Here is an 11,232-nt window from a genome sequence, read left to right as displayed (position 1 = left end):
CATTTCTGCATACAGTTCAAACTCCTCTTATTGACCTACAAATGCATTCACTCTGCAGCTTCTCAGGACCTCTCCACTCGTATTTCTCCCTACGCTCCTCCCCGGAAACTCCATTCATTGGGTAAATCTGTCTTATCTGTACCCTTCTCCTCCACTGTCAACAACAGATTCCATTCCTTTTATCATGCTGCACCATATGCCTGGAATAGACTTCCTGAGCCGGTATGTCAAATTCCATCTCTGGCCATCTTCAAATCTAAGCTAAAAGCCCACCTTTTTGAGGCTGCTTTTAACTCCTAACCCCTATTCACTTGTTCAGTACCTATGTCTGTTTTATCATTCCCACTTTAAGTAATTCCCTTATTCCTTATTTGTCGTATTTGTCTGTCCTGATTAGAATGTATGCTCTGTCGAGCAGAGACTGTCTCTTACATGCTCAAGTGTACAGCACTGCATACATCTAGTAGCAAGCACTATAAAAATGATAAGTAGTAGTAAATTGCCCTCCCAATATATGGGTAACCTTATACTTGTGAACCCCAAAAATGGCTGTTACCTTTGACACTATGTCGCAAAAGATACCCACAAGTGAACTACAGACAGTTCACATTTCTTTTAAAATGTATAATGGCAGGAGAAAAAGACCTCAGATGTCACAAAGGATTCCCACCTCCTCAGTGGGTAATTAGCTTTTAGCGACTACTGTAATCATTGGTCAAAAATCTCCTTGCCAATAACTAGAAAACTTTTAAAATATTTTTTTTTTTTGCAATTTAATGTTTGAATATTTGCTGTGCTCCACAGACATAAAAACTACCGCAGCAGCAATATTAGTGCAAAAACTGCAAAATCAGTGATTCTTATCTTAAACTAAGATCCCAGCAGGCACCCGTTTCACCATAGCTTCTTCTAGGGATCATCAGCCGGTCACTAGCAGTGTTTGCTCTATCAGCTGCTCTTCACTGGGGAGGGGGATTGGAAAGGGAGGGAGTTGGTGAAGTTCTGGGGCGTGAAAGGTAGGGAGAGGATATTGGAAAGTTTCAAGCCGGTATTCTGAAATTATGAGGGTGCTGGCCTAGAGCCAAGATGGCAAAAAGAAATAGAGCAGTACCGACAAAAACAGTCTAAAGTAAATGTATTGATAGTGATCAAATCAACAATGCTACACTATCAATACATTTACTTTGGACTGTTTTTGTCTGTTCTGTCCATCTTGCAGTTTGCAGATAGATTGCCTCATTTCCTTGGTCTATATCCAGTTCCTGCACCTGCATAGGTAGGTGGGCATATTTAGGACTGTTTTTTTAAGCAGTGTTATATGCCTACTTAACTATGCAGGCACTGATTCTGAATATTGCCGGTACTCACATAACTGCTGGTTTCTCCCCAGTTCTGACCCCTGTCCCACCCCAGATCTGCCCACTTCAAACATGGCCAGTCAGAGTCGATATTCAGCAGCATTGCCTGGTTAAATGCCGCTGAATATTGGTGGTTAGCCAGCCACATGTGATTTAAGTGGGCAGGACCCTCTCCACCGGTTGTGATTTTATGGATATGGACTTCTATGTAAAAAATGTCACATCCAGTTCTGAATACCTTGTGTAGAAGAGATTGCATAGCAATCAAATGTATAAAGGCAGTACTTGCACACCTCTCTCATGCATCTTCAGTGTGGCTATCCTGAAAAGCAGCCTGGGGGTACTGCAGGAACAACTTGATAAGCTCTGCTTTAAAGTTACCCAAGGCTGGCACAACCATTAGGTGGAGTAGGTGCTCGCCTAGGACAGCATAGTTTGGTAACAGCATCAAGGCTGCCATCAGCTTGTTTAAAAAAGCCTCAAGGGGCTTTGAGCATTAATGCGTGCTCAATGGAAGCTGAGTGCTGTCACCCCCCTCCCACTCCTTCTGAACTGTCTGTTTTGGAGGAGGTGGGATCTGGCAGGACTTGAACATGGGGAGAACCAGAGCAGTGCCCAGCCAGTATGTAGACAGAAAATGTTTTTGAAAATGCTTTATGTTTTGTTTAGTTTTTTGCACAGCTATTTCATTATTTTGGAATGTTTGTTAGCTTGTCTTTTATTCACACAAAATATTGTTCATAGTGGACTTCGGATCTGTGTTGGGGAACAACTATACATTATATAAATGTAGGCAGATAAAGAGCATATGTCCTATTCAGTCTGCCCATCCATGCCATCTACTCTCTCTATCACTCTGTTAGAGAACTTATATATTTGTTTCAAGCTTCTTGAATTCAGAAACTATTTTCATCGGAGGCCATTCTACAAATTCACCAGCCTTTCCATGAAACTTCTGAGTCTATCCCCTTTAACCTTCATCCTATGCCCTCTCATTCCAGAGCTTCCTTTCATTTATACCACATAGCTATTTAAATGTCTCCATCATATCTCCCACCTTTCTTCCATAATGAGATTTTTAAGTCTGTCCCCATATGCTTTATGATGAAGACCACTGACCATTATAGTAACTGCCCTCTGGACGGACTCTATTCTGTTTATATCTTTTTGAAGGTGCAGTCTTCAGAATTGTACAAATATTCTAAATGAGATCTTACCAGAGTCTGATATAGGAGCATAATCACCTCTTTTTTCCTACTGCTACTCCTCTCCCTATGCATCCAAGCATCCTTCTAGCGTTTGCTGTCACCTTTCCTGCCTGTTTTTCCACCTTAAGATCATCACATATGATCACACTCAAGTCCGGCTCCTCTTTTGTGCACAAACGTTCTTCACCCCTAAAGTCTACAATTCCCTCAGGTTTTTGCACTGTAAATGTATGACCCTACATTTTAAAGAATGAAATCTTAGCTGCCAAATGCCAGACCATTCCTCTAGCTTCACTGTCTTTCCTCATTTTATCCACACCATCAGGGATATCTACCCTATTGCATATTTTGGAATCATCTGCAAAGAGGCAAAGCTTACCAGACATCCCTTAAGCAATATTGCTTAGAAAAATGTTAAAAAGAACCGGCCCATGAAACAAACCTTACAGCACACCACTGGTAAGATCTTTTTCCTCAGAATGAGCTCCATTTATAACTTCCTTCTGTTGCCTTCCACTCAACCAGCTCCCAACCCAGTCACTTTAGGGCCCATCATACCAAGGGCACTCAGTTTATTTATTAGTCGTTTATGCAGAACAGTTTCAAAGGCTTTGCTAAGATCTAAATACACCACATCTAGCACTTTCCTCCAATCCAACCCTTTGGTCACCCAGTCAAAGAAATTGATCAGATTTTTCTGACAAGACCTGTCTGTAGTGAAATCATGTTGCCTCAGGTCCTGTAAGCAGTTGGAACACAGAAGTCAGACTTACGGGCCTGTAGTTACCAACCCCTTCCTTACTTCCACTTATGTAGAGGGGGACCACATCTACTCTTCTCCAGTCGTTTTGGCCCACTCCCTACTCTAGAGAAGCATTGAAAAGGTCCCTAAGTTCCTTTAGTACCCTCGGGTGTTTGCCTCAGGCCCCATCACTTTGTCCACCTTTAGTTTAGCCAGCTCCTCACAAACACAGTCCTCTGGAAATCATTCAGGGACTATCACCCTCCATTACTATTTGTGTTTGTCTTCTGCGGTCCTGCTCCCAGCCCTTCAGCTGTGAACACAGACAGAAATATTTGCTAAGCAATTCAGTCTTATCTTTATCATCTTTTACATATTCTTTCCCTTCATCTTTGAGTCTCACAATGCCAGTTTTGCACTTCCTCCTATCACTAACATCTCTAAAAAATGTCTTGTCCCCTCCTTTAAACTTTCATTTGCATCTTTGCTTTCCTGAGTACTCTACCAGCTTCTCTTAGTTTTTCCAGATATTGTTGCCTGTCTTCCTCTTTCTGTGATCTCTTGTAGTTTATAAAGGTTAATCTCTTTTTCCTTACCTTTTCAGCTAACTACGTTTGAAACCAAAGCAGCCTCCTTTTCCTCTTATTTTTATTTATTTACCTTATGAAAAGGTCTGTTGTCCTTAGAATAGCTCATTTCAGTTTTGCCCACTGCTTTCCAACTTCTTCCTGATATTCCCATCCAGACAACAATTCCTTGATGTAATCCCCCCATCTGCACAAAATTAGTTTTTTTGACGCCTAGAACCTTCACTTTGGAATGAACCCTCTCCACACCTATCTGAATATTAAATCACACTGGATGCCAGATAATCACCTACTATAACATCAGAAACACTTTGAAGTGAGAAGATGGCTTGATCAAAAAGTCACAGCACATTTATTATTACTAAGGACTCTCAAGAATAATGAAAAGTCATGTTAATTATATTTATTGTTATATCTTTATTAAGCTGATTCACACAGTGGGATCCCTTTTTTTTCCTGAGGTTTCCATGTGGTTAAACAATCTGCTATGATGGTATTTATGTCATCTTCTTCTGTTTTATGGAGAGACAATTTTTACTGAACACATTACTCACATATTATTTATCATTTGATTTAATTTGAGAAATGCAAGAATCTAATGATTTATTATTATTTATATAGTCCAAAGTTATTTTTGTACTTCATATCTTCAAAGAATTAGTTAACTCAGTTATTTATTTAGTAGTTAGGCCTTGAATATGCACAGATTTTCAGGGTCCCAAGACAGCCCTGAAGAGGAAAGCTACTGAACATCTCAAAGGGAGGAGGAGAAGGGAAGAGGAGATGATGAATACCTTGGGGATGAGGGGAGAGATGCTGGACACCTCAGGAGCAGGGAGGTAGGGAAGCAAGGAGATGCTAGATGCCTCAGGGAGGGGAGGCAGGGAATGGGAGATGCTGGACCATGGAGAGGTACGAAAAGGCGATGCTGGACATGGGGCAGGGCCTTGAGCTGCCCCTTGAGTGTAAGGGGGGTGGGGAAACAGAGTTGAAGATTCACTTAAGATGTCAGATACCCTTGGGCCGGCCCTGGAGTAACAATGTATTCTGGAGTGAAGGGAAACCACTGCATGTATTTATGAACTCTTTATATGACTCTTTGGATTTAAACTATGGATATCACTGTAAGGAAATATGTTTTTTTTGTCAGCTATATTCAGTCGGTATTTTTTCAGTAAACTGTTCCATCATTCTGAATGAGTTATGCATTGGCTGCTAGGTGGCCAATACATAAATCCCTATCCTGATGTTTTTAAAAATTATCTGATCAATATTCAGCTGGCGGCAATCAGTGTTTTTTAAAATACATTGACCATTGGTGACTAAATTAGGCCCCGATATGCAATGCTGGGCCATGTCTGGGCACTGACATTGAATATCAGAGACTGATCAGAGTGTGTCAGACCACTGGCCCTTATGCAGGTCCCAGATGATAATCATAAGTTATGTGGGTCCCAGTTGAATATCAGCCCGGACCCACATAAACTACCAAGTCCTGAGCTCCTTCTCATGTCAAGCATGACCCCCTTCAACCCCCCCCCCCCCCCCAGCAACATCCAGACTCCTTGACAAGGCAAGACACCCTCCCAACCCACCCCCACAGATGCAGATCCTCCTCTCACCCCTCCACTAGTCAGAATAGCCCCCCCCCCCCCAGCCTACCAGAACTCCTTGGTGGCCCATTGGGGTGATGTGGGCAGGGCAAACCCCACTGGCTCCTGCCTCTAGTGGCTTCATGGTCAAAATGGCCACAGTGACCCCTAGTAATAGTCGTGCAGTACTAGCAGTATTACAGTGAGAGTAGCTCTGGAGGTTGTGGTCGTAATTTTAACTATAGAGCTGCTAGATGCAGGAGCCAGTGAGGTTCACTCCTGCCCCCATCATCTCACTAGACCGTCAGGGAGTTCAGGTAGGCTTGGTGGGGGAGGCATTCTGACTGGGGGGAGGGGTGACAGGGGGATCTGCATCTGTGGCGGTGGGCTGGGAGGGTGTCTTGCTTTGTCAGGGGGTCTGGATGTTGCCGGGGGGGTGGGGTTGAAAGGGGTCATTCTGACTGAGGGTGGGTGGGAGGTGGTCTGGACTTGCTGGGGGGGGGGGGTCCTACATTGTCAAGGAGGTGTCAGGGGGGTCTGGACCTTGTTGGGGGATGGGAAGAAGGAGAGGACATTGGAAATGGGCCAGCCAGTACTAGAAGTTATGCAGGTGCCAGCGAATCTTCAGTGCAAATTTAGGACTGCTTTTAATGTACTCCTACATGCTCAGTTAGCTATGTGGGTGCTAGCACTGAATATTCCAGCACTCGCATAACTCACGGCTCCTCCCTGACTCAATCCTGTAATGCCTCTGTGCAGCCTGGCTCCTAAATGGCCGGTTAGTGCTGATATTCAGCGACACTGTCTGGTTAAGTGCAATTGAATATCATTAGTTATCCATCTCAAAATGATTTAGGTGGACAGGAACCTCTCCTGCCTGCTTAAATCTCTTTGAATATTGAGCAGTATCTGTTTAGTGCCAACATCCTTTGTTTGTTCATTTAGTGGCATCATCGAGCCACTACAGGAGCAATTCTATAAAGGGCACTAAAAATTAGGTGTCTAAAATCTAACAGCTAAGTAAGTATTCTATGACAGCAAATTTGTGTGTCTAATACATTATAGAATACTGTCAGTAATTAGGCACCTACATTTAGGCAAATGTGGAGCAATAGCAGTGTAGAGGGCCACAAATAAGACAATGAGACAAAATCAGAGGAAGCTGAGTTTATTGTAGGATCTGACATAACCCATGTTTCGGCAAATGCCTGTCTCAGGGTTCATCCAAGGTAACTGCTGAGTAAAACTTTTGCTTGATACTATGAAGCACAGAATTGTGTGTATTGTTTTTTTGCTCACTACAATTGTGAGACTGCTATAGGAGACTTTACTCATCTGTTACATCGGATGACCCCTGACACAGGCATCTGCCGAAACACAGGCCATGTTGGGTCCTTCAATAAACTCAGCTTCCTCTGATTTTGTCTCCGCCTCATTGCCTCATCTGTGGCCCTCTACATTGCGATTGCTCCACATGTGCCTTTGTGTTGCTGTTTCCCTCTGCTCTGCTTGTCCAAATTTAGGCACCAGCACTTCCAGCTGCTCTATGGCAGGTGTAAATGTGAGCGCCTAAATGCAGCAGTTAAGTGCCTGACAGTATTCTATAAAGCGTGTGCTGAAATAGTTGCAATGTCCATGACCTGCCCATGCCCCTCCCATGTCCCTCCCATGTAAACACCCCCTTTGCAATTAAATTCTAGAACACTTAGTGCTGAAATGGTAGTGAAACGACAGTTAGGTGCTTAAACGCACGTCAGCACTATTCTATAACTTGGTGCCTAAGGAGATCTTTTTCGAAAGCTTAGGTAATCTGCAGCAGGGCCCATAGGAATAAAATGGACCCTGCTCCAAATAACTCGAGCTAAGCTTAAGTAAAAGACCCCCTTATGCACCCAGTTATAGAATAGTGCCGAAGTGCATTTAAGCACCTAACTGTTGTTCCACTCCCATTTCGGCGCTAAACTTCTGCTAACTGCCATTTGAGCACCTAATTGTCAAGCTATATAGAATTAATCCCTACATTGTAATGCAGTCATAACAATTTGATTCATCATCAATAAAAATATTTACAAAAAATAAAGAATAGTTCTGGTATGGTCTCCACATTACATGCATATTCAGAGACACTACTTAGAAAGACACTGAATGTCATGTCAGCTGAATAACGACCAGATTATTTTAGAGCCACACAGTCTGGTTTAGTGGTATTTTTAAGCCACAAGAAAATGACCCTATCCCTAAGGCCTTTACAGCCAGACTGCCCCACTCTTCCCAACTCGTGCCGGAAGAAACTCTGGAGTCCTATGGATTGCATAATGACCCAGGAGCTCTCAGATGCCCCCCCCCCCCCTTGTCCATTCCAATTTTAGAAGGGGGATTATACCAATTTAAACTCAGGCAATCACATTTGCACCAATATAGATGGATCAGCATTACGTTAGTGTTCTGGGCTTTACAAATTTAATATAGAAGATTTTTCAACATGCAATATAAAGTTGATGAAATGTTAACATGGGAATGATACTTCCTGATTTGTCATATTATTTTGTGTGTAGGTATGTTAAGGGGGAGGGATTCCAAAGTGACAACTACAAAGTATTATTAATTTTAGATTGTTTTCAAATGATGGTTTAAAAGAGCAAAACTCTTTTATGTTGCAGTCACCTTCTGGTTAGCTGGTGACGTTTAGGAAGGAGTTCATTGGCTACTCCAGGGGGATGACATCTCTTTGGTCTCTCACCAGCTGCATTTTGTTACTTGTTATAATGATGTGACAAGAGGAATGAATGTAGTTCTTTACTCCTGTAATTTTCCTTGTTCCTTTTTTTCAAAATCTTCATATACAACATGAAACGTACTGATCTGTAAGCAATTCACTTGCGACCTAAATGTGAAAGGCTGCATGAGCAACTTCTGACTTCGCATTTAAGCTGAGCTCACAATGGAAAAGAAGCAGACAAAAATGCTCAGTGCTCATGCAGAGGGATGTGAGCAATGCAGGGCCTTGCATTTAAAAGTTCTGACACCGATGCTAGTGAACTAGTTCAAGGATAGTGAACTCTGGTCTTCAAGCACTTCTGCCAATTGGTTCTTGGGACAGCCAAAAATGTATATTTATCAATAACGCAAGCCATTTTATGCAAACAAAATCTCATGAATATTTGTTTTTGTTCTCCTGGAAACAAGGCTTACATGTGGCACTCAAATGACAGAAGTTCACAAGCCCCAGGACTAGTTAACCCGCTTAAACATACAACCTGAAATGTGTCATTTCAGAGCAAGTTGGCACGTAATGAAAAAGTTAGCTTTGTTTGGTTTCCTTTCTAATACTGATGTAGTCTTCAGCGGAGAAGAGTTCTGGTCCCAAAGAGCAAATTAAGAGTGATGCAGGCTTTAGGGGTCCTGCTGGATTACAGTGCCCTTATTTCTAAGAACATAGTCTTGATAATCATTAGAACAAGATGGAACTGAGGGATCTAAAGGTAACCCTCTTTGTTGATAGCCGTAATTGATGTTCCCACAAGGGAAGCGGCGGAGCTTGAACAGAGGCACTTCCTGAACATTTGAAGTTAGTGACGATGGCTCTAATAGTAGAGAGGATCCTGGCAGCCTGGCAGTCACAACATGTTGAACACTACGCTTATCCTCATTTCCCAGAGCCTCTTCCTCAGCCTGATGTTTCTCTGGTAGACAATCATGCTTTACAGTTGGTCTTTCTGCAAACCAGGATCCATAGGTTGGATTCCAGAGATTGGTAGGTTTGTTTCTTGTACTTTTGTGGGGCTCACTGTGTGGGTCTGGCTGAGTATATGCCAAGTTCAAATGTCCCCCTTCCTCCACTGACCCAGCACTTGTATCTGACAGAGGGTCAGTTACTGTGGTTTTCACTGGAAGCTGTTCTTCACAACTGGGAGACAGTGAAGCACGTGGAGATATTAAGGACTGTCCTCTGGCCTTTGTTTCTTGATCAGGCATGACTAACAGTGGTGGAATTCCATTAGGGTCTTCCGGGCGCATAGGAACTTTTTCTTTGTCCTCTACTGAAGGACCATAGTCTATAGGCAGAGCTGAATTGATTACATCTGGATCCTGAAAGATAAAGTAATGAATCAACACTAATAAATCATAATAAATCCCAATTATCCATTTGTAAGTTAAACATGCACACAAGCACAATTCTTAGTCAGGTACAGGTGGTTCCTTCAATGAATGGACATAGAAACAGGGAAAAGATGGTGGATAAAGACAATCTAGTCTGCTCAATTTAAATCCTTATGGAATGTCATAGACCTTGGTTAATCTCTTGGTTAATTCTCTTTTTTGCAACTAGGTATTCTTTTTTGAATCCTGCTATTGTTTTTTTTCTCCACTAGCTTCACTGGAACACTATTCTATAGATCACCATTTCTGTGAAGAAATATTTCCTAACGTTACTCCTGATTCTACCCTTTTGGAGTTTCATTCCTGGACCTCTTGTTCTTGAACATTCCTCCTCTGAAAAAGTTTTACTCCTTGTGCATTGTTTATTTCTTTGTATCTGAATGTCTCTCATATTTCTTGTCTCTCCTCTTACTAGGGTATCAGGAGGAGACAGATCCACTAGTTTAGGAGGAACTCAAGAAATGCATGAGAAAGGTTCTGATGGTTGGAAACCTGAAGTAAGTGGGAATGTAGAGAAACTGAGTGGGGACTCAGATATTTTTGGAGGAAGAAAAGGGGATCACATTTTTTTGTACGCAGAACATCAGAAATTTTGGGTATATAAAAAGGCTGGAGACTCAGTGAATGAGGGAAGGGGAAGAGTAATAAATTAGCTGTGAGTGGGAACAGGAAAGCAGGATCTTTGTTACTGAGTGCCTGAGAAAGGAGGAGTGGAAACTCAGTAACTGAGAAAGAGGAAAGAAGGAACTCAGATACTGGGTGGAGGACATAGGATGTGGGTGGATGGGAGAGAAGATCAATCATAGGATTGGATGGTACAGAAAGAGTCTGAGGGGAGGAGAAGCTGCAGTTGGAATCAGGAGCAGAAGAGAGGGGTAGATGGTAGAGTTTTCCAGTGAATACAAGGAGTGCACACAAAATCTGGGATGGGCAAAGCAGAGAGAAAGAGAGAGAGAGAGAGAGATCCAGAATAGGGATGTGAGTGAAGGGAAGAAATAGGGTGACAAAATCTTGAATAGGGAGGAAGGTGTTGAAGGAAAGGAAAAGGGTAGAAGGAGAAAGGATATTGGTGGGGAAGATGAGGAGAGGGAGAGAGAAAGAGTATCAGGGAAAGAATAGGAGTCAGCAAAGACTGAATAGAATGAGGATGAGACAACTGGGAGGGAGAGAAATCTGGGAAGAGAAGGGATCAGGATGGCTGGGTTGGGTGGATTTTAAAAAGATTATTGATCTTCCACTTGTTTTAAATTTTCTTTTAAAAAGGACATAGTCATGTGGAAGGTAATTATATCAGAAGACATCTGGTTTAAGAGGGCAAGTTGACACTTACTTAGGTGCTATTTTATAAAGATATGTAGACATCTATGTGTTTTTATTAAACATAAGTAGCAGAAATCATGCCTACCTTGTAGGCACAGACATGTACAGCTGCTCTTCAGCTGGTGTAAATGTCTGCAATTAGATTATTCAAGTATATGTGTAAATTAGTGTATTTTTTAATCGATATGCATACTTACAAATTCTTCCCTTGCTCCACCCAAACTCCACCTGGTACACGCCTACTGCTAAAGTACACGCCATCAT

The 11,232-nt window shown here is 42.3% G+C and overlaps 1 protein-coding gene across 1 annotated transcript in view; it reads right to left on the bottom strand.

The window, feature by feature from the left end:
* Positions 1 to 8,880: 8,880 nt before the first annotated feature.
* Positions 8,881 to 11,232, bottom strand: part of ALK (ALK receptor tyrosine kinase) — a 75,562-nt gene continuing 73,210 nt past the window's right edge. The window contains 1 exon segment of the mRNA XM_030196122.1: positions 8,881 to 9,576. Coding sequence (XP_030051982.1) covers positions 8,881 to 9,576 — 696 coding nt within the window.

This window comes from Microcaecilia unicolor, chromosome 3, assembly GCF_901765095.1.
Source record: "Microcaecilia unicolor chromosome 3, aMicUni1.1, whole genome shotgun sequence".
Taxonomy (NCBI): domain Eukaryota; kingdom Metazoa; phylum Chordata; class Amphibia; order Gymnophiona; family Siphonopidae; genus Microcaecilia; species Microcaecilia unicolor.
Note: the sequence above shows the minus strand (reverse complement) of the source record. Positions and strands in the feature narration are given on the sequence as shown.